Consider the following 23,587-nt stretch of genomic DNA (forward strand, 5'->3'; position numbering starts at 1 on the left):
GACAGCGGGAGAGGCCGTGTGAGCGACAGGCGGTTGTTGAGTGAGGAACAGGATCTCCCGGTTGTAAGTAATCATTATTTCCACCGTCTGCTCCGGCAGCCTTTCTCACGTTTTTCCACGGGGGTAAGTTCAAGTTCTTGAAAGTGGGGGAACAAACGTGCGTCATGTATGCATGGAAGCCTATGTTGTTTCTCAGTTCTGTTTTCTAGGACGTTACGGGAGTTCGTCAGTTGCTGCTAGGCTGTGTTTGAACTTTAAATGGGGCAGTAAGATGCTGTGAGCTGACGAGAGAGCGTATCCCCTTTCTTCCTTGTAGGAGACAATGAGAACTTGAGACGGCGTACTATCCTCGCTTTTTTTTTTACCTGCGTCTTGGCGTCAAATTAGCTGTTTTCTTATCGTTTCTGTGTCATTTTGACTGCGGGCTTCTGTGGTGATCTGCTGTCTTTTAAATCCTTGGTTACAATGACTCAGGGCTGCACCGACCGGTCAAGTGTTAGATTCGAAGTGCTCCACACAGGGCTAAACTTGTATTTTAATCCTTAGAGTTGTGGACGTTTTTTTCTCCTTTAATCTGTGTTTTTGGAGCCTTAATGCTGTTTCCTTAGCGGTTGTTTTTCGATGTACGGAGAAGTGATGCACGCTGTGAAAGCATGCCTTTACAGATTCAAACACCCGTGATGCAAAAAAAAAATCCTTGATCAGAGTAGAACAGACAAGTTTAGGTAGGGGTGTACCTCTTTGTCAAAGTTCTATTGCAATGTTTTAAAGTGATTTGAGAGGCTTGTTTATTGGAAAAATCTGTATTTCCAAGTTAAAAATGCCAACTGTTTGATGGCTTTTAAATTTGAAATCCACTTAAAGCTATAAAGAGGTGGAATCCGGAAGGAGGTTTTGAACCCGGTTGCTTGCATGTTCATGTGCCTGAAGAGACAAGCTTGTGGTACCGACCAGAAGCGAGCTGTTCTGAAAGCAGAAAGGGACAGAAAGATTAAGAACAGGCCACCCGTAAGAGCCAACATCAAAGAGCAGCGAGTGAGAGAATTCTGGGGAGGAAGCACGCAGGAGTGATGAGACGCCAGCCGTTGGTGGCTGCGCACTTGAAGCGATTAAGGGCGTGAAGGTAAGAGGCAAAGTGAAACGTTTTGAAGCCGGGAACAGATGTCTTCTGTTGAAAGCGTGGTGGGGTCCCTGAGCAAGATGCCCACCCTTCTTGCTCAAGGGAATACCTTGGCCTGCTCGGAGAAGCAGATGGATGAGATCGCGGTGTCACTCTCCTGCTGGCAGCTGTACTTGCTGGATGGGCAGAAGGGCCTCATCACTGTAACGTTTCTTTTCTTCCTGCAAGAGGCTGGCCCCTCCGTAATGCACAGCGAGCGGACCGTCTGTACGCGGTTGCGCGTGCAGGCGCCTAAGGAAACATCGACTGTTAAAACGTCGTGCATGAACGGGACCTTGCTTCAGGAGCTGCCTTCACCTGCCCCCAGAGGGGTCCCCGTTCAGTCCTGACTTGAGCAGTGAGGTTTGTGCCCTTTGTGTTCGGCGCTGCTTTCGAGGTGCAGGCTGGGGGGGGGGCGGCGAGCTTTCATCCCGGTCTGTGGCGCGCGCCGAAGCTGTTGACGCAGGTGTGCGTTTTTAATCCCCAAGGGAGGCACACGTCGGAGTGCCAGGATGAAGGCCCGGAGCTCGCAGCTGTCCAAGGAACAGATGCGTCCCGAGTCCTTGGCCTTGAAAATGTTGTATTCTTTCAGGTTTCTTCAAAGGAAACTTTGAACTTTGAACTTTCCTGAGGACACAAGTGCAGTTTTTGTTTTTTTTTTCCGAACGAAGACACCGTGCATAAGCCTTGGGATTTTGTCTGCTTCCATGTAAGAGGTCAGAGGCCCAGTATGATTTCTTCAGTTTCCTGTGCTGTGGAAGGTGTCTTCAGTTAGTGTACGGGTGATTTCTCATCTGGCCTGTGGTTGTCTGAACTCCCAGCTCTCTGTCTAGCTCCTCTCGCGTTGCGTGAGTGACATGGGGGGCAGTCGATGTGTCAGTGGGCGGAGGTGCTAGGCCAGCCGGGCTGCTCTGTCTCGTTCGTCTGACTCTTCCTGCTGCTCGTCCATCTTCTGAACGTTGTGCTCTCCATCCTAATTCTGCAGCCCACTTGCATCTGAAAACGAGTGCGTACAGCTGCACACTGTAAATCTGTATTCAAATCCATACTTTTTAGAATTGACTGTTCTCATCATTGAGCTTTAAAACCAGATCAGGAGACACTCCGTTACACAAATGGTTGTGTGAGTTGGGAATGAACTACCCAGACATGTTGATACTGATACTCTGACTTCTTTTAAGAGGGAATTGGTAGAGTGCCTCAGATCAGCTATTAGCATCTGCTTTTCAGATTTTGTGAATATAAGATAAGATCACTTTATTGGCCATATACAATTTATTGTATTAGGAATTGGTCTTTTTTCGCATACCCCAACTTGCTCTCCATGAGACACAGATAGGGAGAAGCTTGGGGTCAGAGCGCAGGGTCAGCCATTTATACGGCGCCCCTGAGCAAGGCCCTTAACCCCAACGGAGTAGGATTCCTCTGCTGGCCTCAAGGTTCGAACCAGCAACCTTCCAGCCACGGGCGCAGATCCTGAGCCCCAGAGTGTACAGTAGCATTATTTGCAGTTAAACCTGAAACCAAATTTGGGGTACATGTTGAGAGGGGTTTCTTGAGAAGGGGTTGCCCACCCCTGTCCTCGAGGTTGTGTGACGTGAGTGTTTTCTGCATGAGGCAGGCTGGGAGTTTCAGCGAGGCGTGCTGATAGTGAGTCAGTGGCCAGGGGTGAGTGAGAGTGCATTGTCTTAGTTTAAGCCATGTTTCATGTCCACACAAAGAGCAGGTTGTACAGCAACAGCTGCTGTCGATTCCACACAACTGAGCTCATCGCACGAACTGATGACGGCAAACAGAAATGACTAAAAAAACACCTCTGCTGTTGCAAAACTATTATTTCCCTTAAGTCAACCTTGCACCTGAAGTGTAAATACAATATTAAATTACTGATGCCAGTAATTACCAGTAAATTATTCTTACTCACTTCAGTGACTGGAAAGAATGCTCTTTGTCACATTAATTATTAAGTTTCAGTTACTGAACAAATAAAGTTAAGCAGTCTTAAAACAAAAAAAACAAGCTTCTTTAATCTTGGTGTCTCCTGGTGATTTCTCAGTGTTAACTGGGGTAACAAGCTGCTACACCAGCAGGGAATTCCCTAAGGCAAATTAAAGTATTCCAGCAGTAGAAATCTATTGTCATCTTATCGTGCGTGAATTTATACTCTCGTGTGGGGGTGTAACATGGAAAGCATTTTTTGCTGTTTTATGATTGAGGAAAAGGAATTACCCTTTTTGGAAGACCCTGCAACACTTCATTGTTCTTTTTATTTTTTAAAGAAAGGTTTATTAGTTTAGCGTGGTTGAGGTTTTGATTTCTGCGGAATGTCTGCGGAAGAGTAAATTCGTTGCAGTCTGTAATAAGTTGGGGGGGAAACCCAGTTTCTTCAATCCACTTTAGGATAGTGCAGTTGTGACGGTCCCCTGCAGAACACAGCAGAGGGTGATCAGGCTGTATTGCTGGACTGTGCAGAGAGATGTGCCTGAAGGCAGCTGTCCAGCAGAAACCACCGATCAGTGCCACTAGACGTGTTGACATTCGTTGTCAGTAAATGCGCTTTTATACTTACAAAAACCTCTCTTTGTGCTCCGACGCTACGACTGCCAGTTCTGCTCGCCAGTGACGGGGCAGAGGAGGAGATGTTGTGCCTTTGCCTTGTCCGTATAGCTCCAGCCCCTGCTTTTGTAGTTTACTTCTCAAAGCACTCTGGTGCACTCCTCAGAGACTCTGAACACGGACCACCCTGCAGCCCTGCACCAGAAGCATGAGGGAGCTTAGCGCTGGCAATGCGTGGATCACATTTGTGGAATAAAAATAGCGTATGAATAATGTCGGCACAAGTGTTAAGACCATCAAGTTCAGGCAGAGCATGGAGAAGACCGGGGGGGTTTGTGCACGTGGTGTTAGAAAGAGCAGACAAAGGTCACTCAAGCTTCCATGTTGTGCTGTGAGGCATGGGGAGAAATCGCTCTGAACCCTCCCTGGCACTGCTAGCCCTGGTGAAATGGGGGTAAACCTGAGGACAGGGGTGAAAGCTGAAACTGGTGCTGTTGTCATCATTGCGCTCATGACACATTAACAATAACAGGCTGGTGTGTCTCGGGAGGTGGGGCAGAATTAAAAATAGATGCCATTTGCTCCTAGCATCTATTTGTTCCCGGAAGCACGTGGTGTTCCAGCAGCGGAGTCATGAGAAAAGCAGCTCATGCCAGTACAGCGCAGCAGACCTGTCCAGACTGTGACGAGCAACATGCCCTGCAGTTTCTGCTGCAACAAGGTGTCGGGGGCTTCAGGACAGTTCTCTCAAGACCTCCTTTTTTTATAATGGACCGGCAAGGTGAATGTCGGGCTCCAGAGTGAAAACCGCAGAAAAGGTAGGATGACTCCAATGTTTGGAGCTCAGTCTTCCTTAGTGTATGGTTCTATACTTTAATTTATGCGTACATGTTGCAATAGCATTCAAGAGTAAAACAGCATAGTGTCTTATTCATTAACGTTAAGGAGTTTACTTAGTTAGTACTTAGATTAGTAAGAACTGGAAGGGAGAAATGTTTAATGCTGTGCTGTGACCTGTTGATTCTCCACTGTGACGCTGCTCAGGTGAGCCATCTTGGTAGTGCTGCATCTGTTGTTTACAGTGGTGTGGCCTGGCTGTGGTACAAGACTTCTTAGATGGGCAGTAAAAACTCAGACGAGTTTGCAGGCTACAGGTGTCCAAAGAACCTTGCGACCATCTGCAAGAAGCCTTTGGATTTCTGAATGGTTTGAGAAGGGAGAGAGATGATGATGATCCTGCTGGTCAATGAGCCAAAAGGTGTGTTTTTGTCAGCCATCTGCAGTGGAGCAATAGTTGTTAGACCAATCGCCTTACTCATCCAGCTGTCCTGTCACTCAAAAGGTCAGTCGGTCACTTCACGCGTTTCACTGAGTGCCATTCATGGTGGACATGAGCTCTGAGCACTTCCTGGTGGTTTGGGGGGGAAACAGTACGAGAACAAAGTTAAACCAGAAGTTAGAGAGATTCTAAAGTAAATTTAACTGTGCATTTGTCAAGTTTAATACCCTGAATTATGCAGTATTGCAAACCTTAAACTTCCTGTTTTACCCTTCTCCCATTTATCCAGATCCCTCTGCTACAGTGCAGATAATCCTTGATCGCTGTGTCACTGCTGCCTGTGGTACAGGCTGCTTTCTGAACCCTACACGTTTCACAGAAGACCCCTTAAAAGCAGAGCTTCCCTGAGACTCTGCCCCCCTTGCATACTTTTTTCTGATCGATGCTCTTGCCTAGTTTTCTTACTCGGCAGTGTCCCCTACTATACAGCATCACCATCGCTTAGTCTTTTCCACGCTTTTAAGAAGTTGTGTGTTTGGGATCTAGAATGTGTCATGGGTGCTGCTGATAAAGATGAATAATAGGCCCTTTTTGTTATTCTCTGCAGAGTTCTTGGTGCAGGTTAATGGGGAGCTGCAAAGCTCTTTTCATATCTGGGGGTTAGAAAGAATCAGCATTGAGTGCATTTCAAACCACAATAAAACTAAAATGTACACAGTGACTTGTAAAACCTCCACTTTACATCACAAAACAGATGAAAGTTCCAGGTATGTGCAGCGCCATGTTCTGTGATTCAGAACGAAGTTGTAGACAACTAGGCTTGTGAATACATCTCTTTTAATCCAGCAGAAGTATTGTTTTCTATTTCAACATGGATTTGCCGAAAAATACTACTTGCTTGTTAACTCTGCATGCAGGTCACGTTGGAAGATTCTTGTGGTGAAATGTCTGCTGTTTTTATTCTCTCGTATGTCACATTAGTCATTATGGGCAGGCAGGGCTGAATCACGTCGCTGGTCGAGGGAACTCGAATGTGATTTTGCGACTTGGCGACTTGCAGTAGCAGTTTTACTATAATGTCAATGAATTTACTTTAAAGAAATATAATAACCAGTCTGAGCAATTGGGCCTGTGGTTTCTCTTTAAGTGTTATTTGCACCAGTTTTTAATAGTGGGTAAATGTGGTGAAGTTTCTCTGCGGCCACTTGGTTCCATGAAACAGGCTGATCTGTAACCAGCGGCACATATAGTTCAGGTTAGTGAACGGCTAAGGCAGTGACTGTCAAAGTCCTCCCTCATCTTCGGTCCCTGCCGATAGATGAGGGCGGTTGTTAGCTTTTCCTTCTCCTGTAAACTGCACGTTGGGGAGACCTTGGTACGCTCAGGCCGCAGGGTTGCGCAAGTCGCCCCGTGCAGCTCATACCTTCTCAAACACGAGCCTGTATATAAAACAGGCTTGGTCCCCAGCAGTGTTAGCACAGTCTGGAACAAACAATGGCTCTTTGTGGAGACGGGAAGCATAATACTCTTCTCGGCTACCCTGCTCCAGTTCCTGGAACTTGTCATCCAAGCATTACAGCAATTGCTTCACATTAGCTTACCTAATCTAGGCAATTTGTTTGTTTCAAGACCATGCAAAGTGCTCGCATTCTTTGTCTAGCGAAACGGCATGTTATTTCCTGTGCAGTAACACTGGGGGATAGTTGAGGCTACACAACCTATCCCAGCTGGAAGGGGCTGGAGGCATGCCCAGTGCAGCAGGTGAATAAAAAAGGCCTTGTGAATTGTATGTGCACTGTTTTTAGGTAGCTTGCCAGTATAGGATACCCCTTGTTTTCACTGCCTCCCTAGTGCTTTAATGCTTCTCTGAGAGAAATTGGGAGGGCGACTGCATTTGCACAGCAAGAACAGCAATCAGCCCACTTGAAAAGACACAAAAGGAACATAAGTGCTTTCATTAATTGACTCACACAAAAGATGGAGGCATGCACTGCAGCACGCGCTGATCGGAGAAACAGCTGGACACATGCACACCCACACGAAGCTGCAATGTGTGCTGACAAACAGAAGTGTGCAGAGAGAGAGAGACCTTCATCCAAACAACCACTCTTATTGTATCTCTGAACGAGTTCACTGCCAGCTAGAGGATAGATGTGCATGAAGTTATGTTGTTGTTGCTCCCAGTCTTGGGATCTTGAGCTTATCTGCCATAACATCATAACAAGCACTATGCAAGAATAGTGTCAAGTAGGTATAACTGCGCAAACTATTTATTGCACATAATTAGTGAATAACTCGGAGCCAGGGTGCCAGTATGTCTAGAGCTGTTACCTGGAGTGTCGAGTCATATCACATATATCTAGTTTGCTCTTAATGGAAAACTGTACACAGAAAGGACAAATTTAGTTTTGCAACACTTTTCTTTAATGTCTAGGAACCAATGCTATGTCTGTAGAAAGGGTACTTTGTACCTGCATTAAGGAAGGAACAGAAGTTCTTTTCAGGACTGACCATGTTTTTGTTGGTTGGTGTGACGTTGAATCTTATTCTGCTTATCAATGAGGTATCGCCAATTAACTGAGTTTTCATCCTGTTAATATGGAATAAAGTGCAGGTATTAACTTCAGCCCACACAATCACAACCCCTTGTTGACACACAGATGTTCCCCTGCAGACATATGACAATTGCATGACAGGCTTGTGCGCAGAAACACGCACACACAAACATGATAGGCTGAAAAACTGGTTTTGTTATTTTATTGTGCTTTTATAAGTGCAAGAGGGCAGGCTCATTCCTGGGGCGCTAAATGTAGAAAATCCTCAGTCGATCTTGTGCTGCTGCTGTTACAGGTTCGTGATGAGTGCAGGATGTTTGTCATGAGCAGCCATCTGAAGGATACTCCCAGTGATGTGCTGCAAGAGTGCAGACGTCTATGTAATCTTTCTTCTCTGAATGTTTAACGCCGCACATGGGTAAATAATAAATTAGGTTTTCAGGTTGAATTTGAAAGCACTGATGGAGTCCTAAGCAGGGAGTGTTGCACAGTCTTGGTGCATGAGCAGTGTGTGTCAGAAGGTCATGTCATCCTACTAGAAGCCTAGACAGTGTCGTATTCCCCTGCGGCAGGAGACCCAGCCTTTTCACTGTCTAGGGAGCTATGTGACTGAGCCTGCAAGCAACAGTGATCAGATATGGACAGTGGCAGAACAGAGGCACACCGGACATGAATATTGTCCATGGTCTTCTCTGCCTCTACAGTAGTAGCTGTGGAAAGCTCCTCAATAAGCGCAGCTCAGGGTGGTAAATTGTAAGAGTAGATCAGGAACTAAGCCAGGCTGTGATCCACAAGTGAAAAAATGAACCTGCCCAAATGTCTTGGGGGTTTTGCTGTCGCCCACAGAGGATGCTATGGAGAACGAGGGGCCACCACAAGGAGTCTGCAAGGAGATGGACAGACAGGGGGATGAAGGGATGAACGGACAGGAGACTCACCCCAGTGGTGCTCTGAGCCCCGAGACAGACGATTTTCCCAGCCCCAAGACCACCAATCCCCCCACTGTGAAACACTCTCAGCCACTCGGAATAAGTAACGGCAGGTACTACTATGGATTCACAGCTATGTATCAATGGGTTGAACAAAAGAAGTGATACCCGCCTTTCAGGTGGAAATGTTTTTTATGCACTGTTACTAAGACATTAGATTATTGGACGGCCCTTTTTTACAGTCCGCACTAATTACTCTGTACGTGTCCTTACAGAGTTCTTAATGCTGTGCGTTCAGATTGTTTATTTTAGTACTGTATATATTGCTTTTACAACCTAAGAAATCCTATTTAATAGCAGCTTTGTGCTGTTGGTTGTTGAACTACAGAAAATATATCAATCTTCTTCCAGATCCAAAGGGGAGGAGTCAAAGACCATATCATTGCCTTCAATACCCAATCCCTTCCCAGAACTCTGTAGTCCCTCCAACTCCCCAATCCTGATTGGCTCACCACTGGGAAAGGGCACGCCTCCTTCGGGCAACACACATGTAAGTGAGATTGATTGTGGTTAGCGGGTCTCTTTTCTGATGTCAAAACGAGTTGATGACAAATACCCATCTTCTGCTGTGGTCAAGAAGCCAGTTCCCCACCACAGATTAGGAATCACATTTGTGAGATTGAAGGAGTTTTCACACTGAATAGGAATGCATGCCAAGATGTCAGCCAAGAGCCATGCAGAAGAACCTCTCATGAAAATGGTGTAGGATGCTGCTCATGATGCTTCCACTTCAACATTCTGGGTTGCCCAACAAATACCAAACGGCAGCATCTCCAATCTCCCTAATTCATGTCCTGTGCCAGTTTCACAGTTAGACATCCATCATCCAGGCCTTTCAGATGGTTGCATTGCCAGTACTGGTCAAACCGGAGAGCACCCCAATCCCCTTAAAAATATATAAAAATGGAAATCAAACAGAAGGCAAAAACCCACTTTTACACTTTAGGAATATGAAAACAGCCAAGTGGAGGCCATTCTGCCCATCTACAGTAGCTATAGTTGGGTAGTTAATTGATCTTACATTTTGCTTCTTTCAAGAACCAACTGGATTGGCTTCAAAAACATGGCTGGGGTAGCTTGCTCCATACTCCTGCAGCCCTTTGAGTGAAGCACCTCCTTTTCTCACTTTTAAGTGCTCTTTCATGCAGTTTCTATAGCGGCACTCTCCCTCAACAAGCATTGTTCGGAAGCCGTAACGTGGGATTTTTAAAAAAAGATGGGAGAAACCCAGACGTACGTGATGGTGTTCGTCACGGGCTGCCGGCCGTGTTTTCAGCGGTGCATTTCCCAGCATGCTCTGGTCTTGGCAGCGCCTTGGTTGTTGACACAGTTGTGGAGGTGCAGACGGCGGTGTGGCACTCTGGTATGCGATGGCGTGTCGTGTGCGCCGTCACTTGGAATGCCTTCTCCTGGGGCCATTGTCACTCCAGAGACAGGCGCTTTGTGCTCCACTGTAATTAAGTGCTCCTCTTGACGAGCTGTCAGTGGCACTGCTGTGTGCGCGCCAGCAGCCAGCCTCCTGCCCCAGGCTGTTTCAGCTTCTTCCAGGCTGCACGGCACTCCACTCGGCTAGAGCAAATCCACTGCACACCTGCAACTGCAGCATGACCCACGCACTCTCATCCATGTTCAGAAACAATGGCTGCGTGTTGGATCTGCATTCGTCTTTAGTTTACCCTTTTCAAGAACTATTAAACCAAAGTTTGGGGGTGTCCTTTCGGAGGACCTGTCTGGCTACAACTTTATACTCGCCTGAACAGAATGACATTTGAGTGTGTGCCGGGTTCTTTCGAATCTTCGACTGCGCTAATAAACCTTGCATCGGTGCTCTGTAAAGGAGAAGCAAATTAACTCGGATCTGCACGTGCACTGCTGCAGTCTGAACTGTACACAAGTTTTTCTTACAGAGCAGTGTAGCACGTTCACACCTCATGAGCGATGAATGTTTATGGTTCTCTTGAAGTGCGGTAATATTAAAAGATAGATATTCTAGCGGTAAAGCACATAGGAAGGGTGCTTTTGAAAATAAACTGGTATATTTCCTGATTTTTATGTTCCAGGGCAGAATTTTCTCCTAATAAAAACATCATTAGGTGATTTAAAATAGGCTGCGTTTTGAAAGTGACCCTGTAGGTTTTGTTAATGAAGGCTCATTTCACCTGAGCATTGTAATAGCACTTCACCCACTGGGATTGAGATGCTGGGAAAAAAAAAAACATTCCCCGATGTGGAGTAATTCTCTGCAGTTGGCTATATAAATGTGATTGCCCCGTTTCTTATACATCTTTGAAGCACTAAGAGTTTTAAAGGACCCTGCTGTCATGGGAGTCATTTGCTGTGCCAACCACCAATTTAGACAAAACATGTCTGAAAACAGAGAAGTATAGAAAGGAAGTCAATTAGTGTTCACAGTGTAGTAAGCCCTAGCGAAGACCAGGCCTTCTTCATGCTTTTTCTTAACATTGCTTTTAGTGGGCAGTTCTACTGGCATTTTTTCAGAAAATCCCAATGGGATCACAAGAGGAAGTGATCCAATTGAGCCATGAAGCTGAAATATTAAGAATACAACCCGAGCAAAAATCTCCATGCGCTTGTGCAGTTCGGACTAGTGGACAGCCTGCTAGCCCTTGGTGTGGGGAGGGCATACTCATGACTGCAGATGGTTTTGTACTCCAAAGGTGTAACACCCTTACACTGGGGCAGTGGGAGAATCTGCCATACAGTATGTCTCCTGAGGCTCCTGCTTTAATGAAATCGCATGCTGAACCTGCACGTATACTGAACAATTACTTGGTTCAGGTACCTGCCGACTCCTCCCTGTGTCCATAGAAACTACAGTACCTTCAAAACCACAAACCTCCATCTGGGGGTGGGAAGCAGAGTTAGAAGGCAAGAGATTAAGAAGCGTTGCAATAAATTTTTCCGTTTGTTAGCTGACTCTTTGTTGGCACGGGTTACTCTTGTTTGTGCCTTTGCTGTGCCTGTGGTATTTTCTGCGTCTGTAAGGGCTATTGTGATCCAATTACTTTAAACCCCGTTTGAATAGCATTGAGGATATTGCTCTGCATGTGCGCGTCTCTGCATGCCTTTGTTTTGCTGGCGTTGGCCTGTGTTCGGTTTCTTAGGTTTCTCTTTACTGGCGGAGATTTTGCACGTCTGACCAGGTGCTGCGAAGGCGCAGGTGTACCTGACCAGCTCGCCGTCTGTGCGTCCCTCTAGGTGGTGAAGGTGTTTGGCGAGGACGGGAGGAGCCGGTCTCTCTGGGTTCCCGCGGCGACCACGGCTCGGGATGTCTGCAGCCTGCTTGTCCAGAGGGCTCACTGCACTGACCAGGAGAGCTGGGCCCTCATAGAGCTGCACCCTTCCCTGGGGCTGGGTGAGACAGCGCCACAGCACCGTCAGCAGGGGAGTGGAGAGGAGAGGAGAGGCAGGATACGGAGTTTAGATCTGCGAAGTTGGCATGATAGTGCTTTTAGGAGAACAAGAAACATTGGGGCTGTAGATGAAGTAGGACAGAGGATGGCACAGAAGGTGTGCATACAGGTGGCCAGTCGTAAAATGTCTGAGATGGGAGGAAAGGGCTGTCCTTCAGGGAGGTGTGTGGTCTTGTGAGCTCATTCTGCCCTCCACAGTGTACTGATGGCTGTCCGAATCCTTCCACAGAGCGCTGTCTGGAGGACCATGAAACAGTGGTGGAAGTGCAGGCCACTTGGCCTCTGGAGGGCGATAGCAAGCTGCTCTTCCGGAAGAACTATGCCAAGTATGAATTCTTCAAGAAGCCCATGGTACGGCGGTCTCCTTATCGGAGCTTGTGCTTGTTTTTCCTCTTGCATAAACGTCTAATTCCTGTATTAGTGAAATTGTCCGTGTGCAATTGATAGTTAACATTGTTTTCAGGGTTTCAGAATTTAAGGGTTTAAAGATGCATAAAAAGTCCTGCCGGAGACTGAAACTCTAGCATGAGTACTGGCCATCGGTGGTATACACTTGCCCTGTCCTGCAACCCTTTTTCCTGCGTTAATGATGGTTTTCTTGTGTGATCTTTTCTCCAGCTCTTCTTCCCAGAGAACATGATTTCTGACTGCACAGATGTGAACAAGGGCATGACCTCGTCAGAGCTCATCCAGGTGAGAGCTCTGGGTGTGGGGTGGAGTCAGGGGGATACAGGAGAGGGAGGATGAAGGAGGAGGGGTGATACTGGACATTAATCTGCAGTCACGTGCATCTCCAACTCTTCTTGCAGAACCTGCTGAACTCGGGTAGCTGTCCAGAGATCCAGGGTCCTCTGCAGGTCAGGGAGCCCGGGCGCAAGGCCTGGAAGAGAGTCTACTTCTTCCTGCGGAAGTCTGGCCTCTACTGTTCCACAAAGGGTTCCTCCAAGGTCAGGCACCAGGCTGGACAGCCTCAGGGGTCCTCAGGTGTACAGAACTGCACCTTCAGAAAGGCGAACGTTGCTGAACCTGTCTTCAGGGATGTGTAGCAAGTTCTGCACTAAGCTCAATGATCTTCAGCTAGAAGCTGCAACATCTTGCAGAGTTGAAGAGCAATGTTGCCTTTCATTAGGTACAAGACGGAATTTGATTAACTTACAGCAAACGTGAAATTCATTTTGTCTGCCTGCATGGTAGCTTATACTATTTCAGCAGGTGAAGCACAAAGAAAGCCAGTGACTTACAATGTTTCTCAGGTAGGTAACGGATATAAACAAGTATGAGTAGGTGGCTGTGTCAGCGTGTGTAGGCTGCAAAGGAATATATAAATGTTTATTCCATGCTGAAACGAAAAGACGACTTTTGGCTGTGTAACCTTCTTAAGATGACACCTGAAGTAGGATCTACAGCCAAAATGTTGTCTCTATCAGTTCAGCATGGAATAAACCTTTACCTGTTCCTGTAAGATATAAAGCCTGGTTTGCACACTCGTATATGCCTGTGAGAGTCTCCATTCTACCATCCCTATAAGTTTCTCCTTCTGGTGTGCTCAGTTGAACTCGGGTGGAAGATTGTGTTGTTTGGTATAAAATGCAGTGGTCTGTAATGGCTGAAGCCAGGGAGTGCCTGACTGGGAGATGTTCTTCAAACCCTTGTCTCTCAGGAGCCGCGCCACCTGCAGTACGTGGCTGATCTTGAAGAGCTCAACATCTATGGTGTCACTCACGGCCGGAAGCTGTACAACGCCCCCACCGACTTCACTTTCTGCGTTAAGGTACAGTGGCCTGGTTCTGGTCCCCCTGGGGGGCTTCCCTCTAGGTGCTGTAGAGCACTGAAAAGCACTTTGCTCAAGTAGCAGATGGACCGAGTGAAACTCCTGAAGGGCAGGAGTCATTGAAACGCAGTTCCACCACGGAGTGAATTTGGCCCCAGAAATTGATTTAAGCCTTTCCAGCTTGGGCTTTTCATGCTCAAGGAGGAGTATATCTTAGAAAAAAATTCAGTATCTCGTCTAAGCGGTCAAGGCTGTTTTTTTCAAGCTGACTTCACTCAAAGTGGTGGGCAGAGCCATTTATTGAATTACTTAGTGAGTCTGTTCTGTCACCTTCGTACGAATCCGAAATGTATCCACAATTTGTATACTGATGCACAAGTTTTGTTTATTACGGATTATTTTAAAATGGCAGACTGGGTGAAGGGAGAAATTCCTACACTAATTGAATTAAAGGGAAACCTTTTAAGTAGACTGGTTCGCACAAGAGGGGAATCTGGCTAGAACACCACTTGAATATGTCATATGAAGAACGGTTCCTCCTACATCAGCGTTCCTGCCTAATTGCACACTGCATAATTATTACACATAACTGCTCACACACTTGGCTCTTGAGAAACTGAAGATTTATACTCCAAGTACAGGTGGTTGTAATAATAAGCTTGTCTTCCTTTTAGGCTAAACTGAGGGCCATCAGAATTAAAGCACAGCAATATTAATATTAATTAACAACAGGAGAAATATGCATGCCACAAAAATCCAAAACAAAGATCTTTTTTTTTTTTTTAAAGAAATTCTGATCCAAATGTACTCGTGTAAGGTCACTGTAAGGGTCTCGGATCATATAGGCTGGTTTCCACTGTGCAAGCTTTGAGGAGCAATGTCTACACTCGCAGGATTTGATCACAGTTAGTGTGGGAGTTGTTCATACTTTTAAGAAAATTATCAAATTTGAGTGTTCATGGGGAGACCGATTTGATTCAGGAGTTGCAAGAACAATCTAAAAGTGCTTAGTGATTTTTTTTGTATGAAAGTAACCTTTTATATGCCACAGTTTTCTTAGTCTGTTAAACAGATTTAATTGCCTTTTTTATTCTAGTATTAAAGACCACGCACGATCCCAAATTCCTGTTGTGTGCATTTGCGGGACCGCATTCGATGTAGCTGGATCCCATGAGCGCAGGGGGTTCTAACCCTGGTACAGGGGCTCTCGCACTGGATTAATAATAGGATTGATTTAAAGTCTTTAGCTGTTCTTCCTTCCTTAACTCTTTTGGAGGTCGCTTTCTAACCGTCTTGTCGCTTAAGGTTTCTGGGTAGAAGAACGATTCCAATCAAGCTTCTTATTTGAGTCCTAGACTGGATTAAGTGTAGAGCTTGGTTGGAACAGAAAGCAGTGGACATGGGAGGGCCCCCCAGGACGGGGATGGGAGCCGCCTTGTCTTAGTGTCCTGCTTGGGGGGGACCATGCTGACATGCCTGCTGTCCTCTGCCCTGGCAGCCCTGCCGGAACCGCGCCCGCTCTCGGGATATGAAGTTGCTGTGTGCAGAGAATGAGCAGATGCGCACCTGCTGGACCACCGCCTTCAGGCTGTTTAAGGTGAGCGTTGCGCACGTGACCTTCTCACGCCAAGGGGCTGCTAGTGTCCATCGGCCTATTCAGGTGCCATACAACAGCGGGGAGTTACTGTGAGTTTTGCTCAGACCTCTGTCTGTGCAGTGACTTCAGTTGCACTTAAAATGGGAGCATGAATAGGGGGTGAAAGTTTTCATGGCCAAGGTAGTGTGAACCCAAGGTCTGGCTTAGTTGTCAGCAAGGATATGGTACTTCACAGCATGCAATGTTGCGATCTATAAATCTACAGTCCTACTTGCACCTTCTCCATCTTTTGTCTTGAGTGTTAATGTGCCGGGTCTTTTTCACCCGATGCCAATCTAGAGTGTGTGTTTTGCAGTATGGCAAGCAGCTCCACTGTAACTACCAGCGGTCTCTGTCAAAGTGCAACCAGGAGAACACTCTGCGTCAGAGTGCCAAGGTGAGACCTGCCGGGCCAGCTCCCCTGAGCTCCACAGCAGCAGCAAAATCTGCTCTGCAGCTTTATGCCAATGGAACCTGCCATTGTCAACACGGTTGGGTATTAATGGACAAAAGGCATACTGTATATGCATATATACCCACTGGCTGGGGGATTGGGAATCCTCATTGGATAACATGTTTGGCTTTTGCCAATATCCAACAAGAGGGGAGTAACCATCTGACTTGGAGTTCCTGGTATTTTGTCCATTGAACCTTTATTTCTACATAAGCAATCTTAAATTTGACATCTACGTTGAATAATGTCTTTTGCGCTGTGAGAGAAATAAAAACGGTACAAGCTGCCGACCACAATTCAAATGCCTTAGGGCTAGAATGTGGTACGGAGGAGTTCTGTATTAATGTAGGTGCACACACAGTCGCATAAAATATCAATGGTAAGATCTAAAATAAAACTCTGTACAGTATGTTCATACTACTGGGCATAACTGTTAAACCTTTTGCAGCAAACGAAGGAAGTTTTCTTTATCCAGATACTCATACAATATTAATGAAATGTTGCTTTTGCATTTGATTTGCATGTGATTTAAGCTTTTTTTCCCCTTTGACTTCACACACCCACACTATCCTCACCATAGACAGGCCCTCCACTTCATTCATTCTCCGATATTCATGCTTGCTAGGTGCATGTATTTACCTCTACCTACCCCCCAGCATGGCCTGCTCACTACGTGTCTGGGAGTATTTTAAAACACTTGCTTCTTCTATCGCGTAGCCATATTGTGCATGTGCCAACAGCACAGACAGGTGCCCTGGGTCACTTGTGGTACTGGATTTATTGACGATCTGAATAAAGCAAGGATCTGAGTCGCTTCTCAAAACTCAAGAGGCTTGCAAGTGTAAAAAAAAAAAAACAAGCTGCGGACATCCACTGCTGGTGTTTTCTCCCTACATGACAAGGTGCAATTACACCGTTCGGTTATAGTGGCCTTCCTGCTCCACGCTTCACTGTTTTTTTCTCCGTCCCCAGCGGTGTGTGTCGGAGGCCTCTCTGGTTGCCATGGATTTCTCGGGGAAGGCGGGGGGCCGCGTCATCGAGAATCCCAGGGAAGCGCAGAGCGCCGAGCAGGAGGAGGGACAGGCCTGGAGGGTGAGGAGGGGGATGAGGAAAGGGAGGGTGGGGGTGGAGAGCTGGAGACGGAGCACAAGTGTCCCGCTAAGTGTGCTCTGTCTCCCCAGCCTGTAAAAGCAGCAGTAAGGAGAGAGAAGGATACAGTGGAAATTAGGGGGCTAGCCCATCACATGCATGTCCTATATACTGCTCTTATACTGCATACAGACTAGAGGTCAGGGCACTAATCTGGATTTTTTCTTCTTCAGAAGAAGACTGCTCTTCGCTGCAGCCTTCCCAACTCCTGCTCGAGCTCCAGAAACACCCGTGAGTCTCTCCCGGCACTCCTCTCGACCGGCTGGCTCTGCTGACTAACCAGTGACACCCCCAAACAGCTTGCCTTCTAGTTCTTGTATGCTTATTGAAATACCTGAATGAAGTGCCAATGCAAAACCCGGAGCTGTAAATAGAGCACAGAGAAGTTTTTGCTTCCAGTGGGAAAAAAAAAATCAGAGAAGAAATTTTAGTCACAGTGATACTTTTATTTTCCTTATCTAAAAACTGGTGTGCTGTATAAGTAGCCCTTAATTTTCTCTCTTCACAGTGATTCACCAGGCTCAGCCCTGGTTCCATGGCAGGGTGTCGCGGAGAGAGGCTCAGAAGCTGATCGAGGAGCAGGGCCTGGTGGATGGGTGAGTGTGCACTACGTCTTGCTGCTCTGTGCGCGCGATTCGCTCTTCTGCTCTGCCTCTCTCGCTGTCCTGTGTGTACTGACTCCTTGCACCGGTTTGCTCTCGGGCGGCATCACAGGCAGCCCTACCTTTCTAGAATTTTGATCAGGTCTTCATTTAAAAAAAAACAACAATCCTGCTCCGTGTGACCCAGTCTTCCCACCCGCTCTTCCAAGACTCTGCTTCTCTCCCTCTGTACCCTGTGAATTACTCACCTTTTCTCGCATTCTGTCCGTTCGTAGGATGTTTCTGATCAGGGATAGCCAACAGCATGCCGGCTGTTTTGTCCTGTCGTTGTGCTACAAGCTGAAGACCAAGCACTACCTTATCATCCCTGTGAGTCTCTCTCATTGCCCCTGCTGCCTATTGGTATCCTTGTTGGTGTCTAATTGCCCCAGCTGTTTGCTTCAGTGTCCTCACTGTTGTCTGTGTGCCTTACTTCTATTTAAATCTCTGTTTCCCTCTGTCGTGGCTGTGACCTTCCTGTCTGGCTCCATTAGACTGTTGTGACCCATTTGTCTGCCGTGTTCCGGCTGCCCAGGGCGTGGCCATAACCGCCTGTCTTTCTGCTCAGTGTGAAGAGGAGGGCCGCAGGTACTACACAATGGACGATGGGGTGACGCTCTTCATCGACCTCCTGCAGCTGGTGGAGTTTCACCAGATCAACCGCGGCATCCTGCCTGTGTGCCTCAAACACCACTGCACCCGCGTGGCCCTCTGACCCCCCCTACCGCCCCCCCGCGCCAACATTGCCACAGCCCAGCGCACTGCAGGTACCGCAGCAATGTGGGCAGGGGCTGGGGAGGGCAGCGAGAGGCATGCACGTGCAGCTCTCAGCAGCAGCTGTGACACCTTGCATGGACAGCTGTATTAATATGGCGTGGGAACCACTGGAGCTTGAAAGGAGAGATCGATCATGAGGCAGATCGCCTACGGTCTTGCATCTCTCACCTATTCTGTAGTTACTGCCCTTGGTTGTGCTGTACAGATAAAGCAACTGATAGCTGTGCTACATTGATGCATGACAGAGCTCCCTCATACTGCTGTTTGAACACATACAGCTGCCAGGGCCTGTGCTCCCCCTACTCTTTGAATGCCGGAGATCGTGCAGAGTCCGCTGGGGAGAGAGCTCACACCTTGGTCGAGATGCACTCTAGTGATCTCTGGGACATCCGGGTTTTTAGTGTACAGACATTTTTATACTGCAGCTGACCTGTACATGGACATGCAAGACACTCCTTCCTGCAGTGTCAGCTGTGATCTGTTTGCTCTTAATCAGGCTGTCAAATCAGGATCGAGTGGCTTTGGATCTCAAGCGCCAAAGGTGCACCGGTCCTTGTGAGGGGCGGGCTGGACTGGGAGGAGGTAGTTTTACTGGCTACCGAATGAGAGAGATCAGAACCCTGGGTCAGTTTTGATGCGGTATGCCTTTACACATGATCTTATTTCAGTTATAGAAAATGGGCAAGACTTGGAAAAGAATCCCAAATTTTCAAGCATGGAGTCATTCCCGAGCAGCTCTGGACAGCCCGTAATCCAGAATCTGAGCTTTCGAATGGGGATGCTGGTTGCATTAATTCCTTTCCTGTGGTTCACCCCCATATATCTCCCTGACAAATTAACTGCAATCAAGAAGCCACATTGGCCTCAATTAAAATTCAATTAGGGCTCAAATTTAACTCCCCGTGTTGGAGTATGAATTTAATTGAGGGCAATTCAGCTGAGCGGGCATCGAGATCTCGGATAACGAGGCAGGGCTGTGAGCAAGACGTGTCCTCCGAAAGCCATGCATTGCATCAGCCGCTGAGCCTTCATTGCTCACACGGTGCCATCGCCTCATCCAGGTGGGGGCTACGCACTGGTGGAGGGGGGGTCCCCATTACCCGTAAAGCGCTTTGAGTGGAGTGTCCTGAAAATGTCAGGAGTTAATCATCTTTAGAATGGCCAGCTGGTTTACAACTGGGCTCTGTGGCAGCAGCAGCCCCTGTATTTGCACAGGAGGCGCCATGCCCAGTGGTCGGGCCCCCTCATCAGTTTGAGGTGCTGCAGATGCTGAATCGAAAGAGCGCCTGGCAAGTGTGCCGGTTTCCCCCGGAGCTGAGGGATCCTGGCCGTATACCACCTGCTCTTGCTCGGCGGCGCTGTGCCACTGCTTGTGCCATCCCTGTCGCAGCAGGTGGGCGGAGCGACTCGGAAGCTCCGCCCCGCGATGCAGAGCTGCACTGCAAGGATGCCGAGCCAGTCGGAAGTGCCTCGGCTGTGAATATATATATTTTTTTACTCCTGCGGCAAGGCGCGACGCCAGTGTTTTGAAAAGAAAAGGTGCAATCCCATCGGAGGTGCCCCCTTGCTGTGCAGAGCTCCTGCCACACCGCTTGAACAAAGTGTTTCAATTTGGAGGCTGTCTTTCGCAGCTGGGGCCCATGGAGAGTCTGCGGGGTTTCAGCATCTGAACTATTCAATCCGTGAGTCCATACAGTTTCCTACAGTCTGCGTCTCGTGATCTAAAGCCCTCATTCCAAGCCAGAAGGCTACAGACTGGTGTTTATGGGTGTCTTGGGCCTACAGAGAGTTTTATCTTGGGAGCAAAGTGTTTCATACTATTTTTTTTTTCCTTTCCAGCTTGGGGAGATTTCTCACATCCCCCGCGTCTGCTGTGCACAAGCTTTTGAAAATCCCCGGCTTTCATCTCCGTCTTGTAAGAAAAGCTACAGCAAGCCGACAGGGTGATTTTTCACAACCCTTTGCTCCAAAGGTTAAATTTCACCCTGAGTTTGGTAAAGCAGTTTCAAGAGGCGGAAGGTGCAGATCTGAGTGACGGGGGGAGAGAAACGGATGGGCTTCTGATTTGATTTGGTTTGAAATTGCCCCCCCAAAAACTGGAGCGAACTTTCAAGTGACGTTAAAATGCTGTCCCAGCGCGCTGTAGAAGATACTTCTTTCAGAACTCATGTTGGGGGGAGTGGGGGGGGGGGGAGTTTTTTTAAAAGAAATGAATGCAAAATTTAATAAAATACTTGAGCTAAGTTGCTTTTAAGAGGGATTGTTTTGCATGTTAACTACAGAGACACCGAGAATCACTGTAAAAGATTCCTTTTAAAAATAACTTCCCCCTCACCCACATGAATGTAAAGTAATGTACTACAAGTAAGTTTAAAAAGTGCTGCAGTTAGGAAAGGTAACTTCCCCAGCGCTGTTCTGAACTGTCCCAGAGGCTGCAGCACACATGGGAATCTCCATATGGACATTTCTGCACCTTCCAGTACCCTTCTGTTCAGTTTTTTTATGTAAAGTGTGTCTGTCTGAGCTGATTGCACATCAGCGCTGTAGTGCAATATAATTTTCCATGTTTTCTTTGTTACAATGAATGCAAAATATCCGGATTCACTGTGATTTAAACCCGGCAATGTGGGGGTCCCTGCTGAGTAAACGGGGGGGAAGGTCTTCATTGTTTCCTCAATGACAACTAGAGAAACAGCCCCAGGAGAGGGAACACACTTGAGGTTAATGCTTTGTGTGCAACTGGGTTCCTTCAGTACATAAGCCATAATACATTAAGGTTAGGGGGATAGCTGAGGCTCTGGTCCAAATCAAGGATTTTGGTCCTTGCATCAAAAAACCAAACTGTCTCATGGGGTTTCACATCCCTCTCATTTAGTCATTTCAATCTATAGAAATGGATGTGGGCGACCCCCTGCTCTGACGCTTCTCCACTCAAACGCAGATGGAGACAGGAGCCCAGAACAGCTACACAACAGCACCATGTCCCCCCACCCCCCCCCGCTTCACCTTCTGCTAAGTGTTTTAATGTCTTATTTGTCTTGCCTGGACATGTTCATTCTGTTATTTTTACTATGGTTCAATATGTTTATTTTAGATAAAATCTAGATCTTGCATCCTGTCTGAAAGAGAGGGCCCTTCACTTCCCTGTATGTTCACGTTAAACGGGTAGGACTCGAGAAATATGGGGCAAAGCAATGCTCGTGTTTTTAGTTCTCCGTGACCCAGCGGAGCCGTGTTAGAGTCGTGCGCTTGGCACGGACACGCCTGGAAAGGGCAGCTGTCCTGTTTTTGGGTGCGAGCTGGGTTTTGATCGGGTTGATGGGCTGTCCTTAAGATGACCACTTGAGGGCGCCGGTGGCCGCGGTAGACCCCCTTACGTGCGCCGCTGATCCGGCTCTGTTGTGGAGAGTTCAAAAGGCGATTCGTGCATTTATAATTCACCACCAGCACCACCAACGACTTTAAAGTGAATGTGGTTTGTGACTTCCGTTTGTACTGAGACCCTGACAGCCCTGGGAAGTTGCCTGGAGGCATCCGTCTTCCGTTTTTGCGTATATTTTAAATCTTTGCTTATAGGACTGCCTCGGGCAAACTGCTAGTCTTGAAGAAGAGCAACGTTTGGTTTGAGCATTTCTGCACAGTTTTTGTTGGTAAGGGGGCGGGGGTAGACCTGTTCAAACCCCGAACTATTGACCTGAGCAGAGGCTGGGCCGGTGGTGTTGCAGTGCATGTCGGAACTTGTAGTCCTTTACGGGAGACGTGTAGCTGAACACGCTGAAAAAGGGATATTTATTTAATACGTGATCTTTTCTGTACTTCTGAATTTTAAATTATATGTAGCTCCGGGAATACGTGTGTAGGACTACTAGTCCTGCTGGGTGTACTGGAATATGTCCTCTTGCCAAATCTGTTGAATGTTTTTTTTATTATTATTGTATAGCTTTCTGATTAGGCCAGTTTTGTTGTAATCTTTTACGTTTACATAAATCATACCTATTTAAAGTCTGTATTTTGTACAAAAATGACATCTGTTTGTAAATCCCATTTTAAACTGCATTTTGGAAACCTTCTAATTTGTCTTTATATACATTTGTTATTTGAATAAAGGCTTTTATTTCTTCTTTTTGTTTTTTTGAAGCGATTGTTTTAAGTGCTGGGAACAGTTTTAGAGTGGAGCGGGCAGTGGGGTAGGGAGAACGAGCGGAAGAGGTCAAGGTTCAAGGTTCAAGGTTCAAATGGGTCAAGAAGAGCCCGATGGTCTTCTCACCCTTTTCCCCAGCGAGGGGGTGTGACTGAGGCCCAAGCAGGAAGGAAGGAGAAGTTGAACGGAGGACCTGGGAGACTAACACAGCCTGTAATGAGACCAGAGCCCCACCCTTCCCTTTCACAGGCACGATTTCAGGTTGCCAGTTCTCCATGGAGACGTTGCCTTGGCAACCGCTACTTACTTATTTATAGAGCTTGGCCAGGTAGAGAGAGAGAGAGAGCGATGGTTACAGAGGGGGAGACTGATGTGCCTTCAGGAAGGAAGATGCAAGTCTTTTCTCCTGATCGGCCTTCGATTAGTAGCCAGTGATGAATAATTGAAGCCCCTGCCGCGAGACCACTGCCTCTGCAGCCATCGCAGGGCCTGTCCTGCTGAAAGGGAGGGTGGGAGGCGTCATCTCGGAGCACAGGCTCTTCCGCACTGCTGCCGGGGAGCTGTGCGATGTGATCGTGGTCTTTCTTTTCCTAGACATCTGCTGTACCGGATCAATCACAAATATCAAACATCCACCTCATGCACCAAACTGCCTGCTGCCCAGACAGACCCGAAGACGTACTCGGTCTGGGGGCCTGTTTTCTGAGGTGCATAACCAGGTAACAGGCCTGCACACACACAGCTCCCTCTTGCCATTTGCAGCTGGGCGAGACCCTGGCCAGCTGTAGAAGCACACGATCGCCCTCCACCCCTGGCGGATCTTGGGAGAGGAGTTCACAACACCGTGGGCCAGATCCTGGCTTTTAGTCATGAGCGTGAAACCTGCACCCTCTGCCCTCGGCGTCGACAGAAACTTTGCTTTAAATAGGTAAATCATCACCCGTGGAATATGAGCTTCTGTACAATTACACCCGCACCTCTATTGCCAGTCACACAGAAATGAGAGGCTATTCCATAGTAAAATTACTTTTAATACCATCATAAGC

The 23,587-nt window shown here is 47.3% G+C and overlaps 1 protein-coding gene across 4 annotated transcripts; it reads left to right on the forward strand.

The window, feature by feature from the left end:
- On the forward strand, positions 1 to 22,521 carry grb7 (growth factor receptor bound protein 7). 4 transcript variants are annotated; one of them, XM_088906463.1, is made up of 16 exons: positions 1 to 63; positions 8,396 to 8,591; positions 8,890 to 9,028; positions 11,758 to 11,914; positions 12,202 to 12,323; positions 12,591 to 12,665; positions 12,782 to 12,919; positions 13,633 to 13,743; positions 15,242 to 15,340; positions 15,696 to 15,776; positions 16,806 to 16,925; positions 17,156 to 17,213; positions 17,491 to 17,578; positions 17,860 to 17,953; positions 18,192 to 18,390; positions 20,240 to 22,521. In XM_088906463.1, the coding sequence occupies exons 2-15, from the start codon at positions 8,404 to 8,406 to the stop codon at positions 18,336 to 18,338; spliced, it is 1,617 nt and encodes a 538-aa protein (XP_088762589.1). In that variant the 5' UTR covers positions 1 to 63; positions 8,396 to 8,403; the 3' UTR covers positions 18,339 to 18,390; positions 20,240 to 22,521. The 4 variants fall into 4 exon arrangements, with proteins under 4 accessions (XP_088762589.1, XP_088762590.1, XP_088762591.1 ...); XM_088906464.1 differs by having other exon boundaries at positions 57 to 123; XM_088906465.1 differs by lacking the exon at positions 1 to 63 and adding an exon at positions 4,396 to 4,533.
- The last annotated feature ends 1,066 nt before the right edge of the window (positions 22,522 to 23,587 follow it).

The sequence above is a fragment of the Atractosteus spatula genome, chromosome 26, assembly GCF_055471065.1.
Source record: "Atractosteus spatula isolate fAtrSpa1 chromosome 26, fAtrSpa1.hap1, whole genome shotgun sequence".
Lineage (NCBI taxonomy): Eukaryota > Metazoa > Chordata > Actinopteri > Semionotiformes > Lepisosteidae > Atractosteus > Atractosteus spatula.

Excerpts from the sequence above, each read along its gene's own strand:
- grb7 (XM_088906462.1), top strand. The coding sequence starts at position 4,940 with ATGATGATGATCCTGCTGGTCAATGAGCCAAAAG. Across the intron at positions 12,324-12,590 it reads AATTCTTCAAGAAGCCCATG|CTCTTCTTCCCAGAGAACAT; the intron begins GTACGGCGGTCT and ends TCTTTTCTCCAG. Across the intron at positions 15,341-15,695 it reads CCGCCTTCAGGCTGTTTAAG|TATGGCAAGCAGCTCCACTG; the intron begins GTGAGCGTTGCG and ends TGTGTTTTGCAG.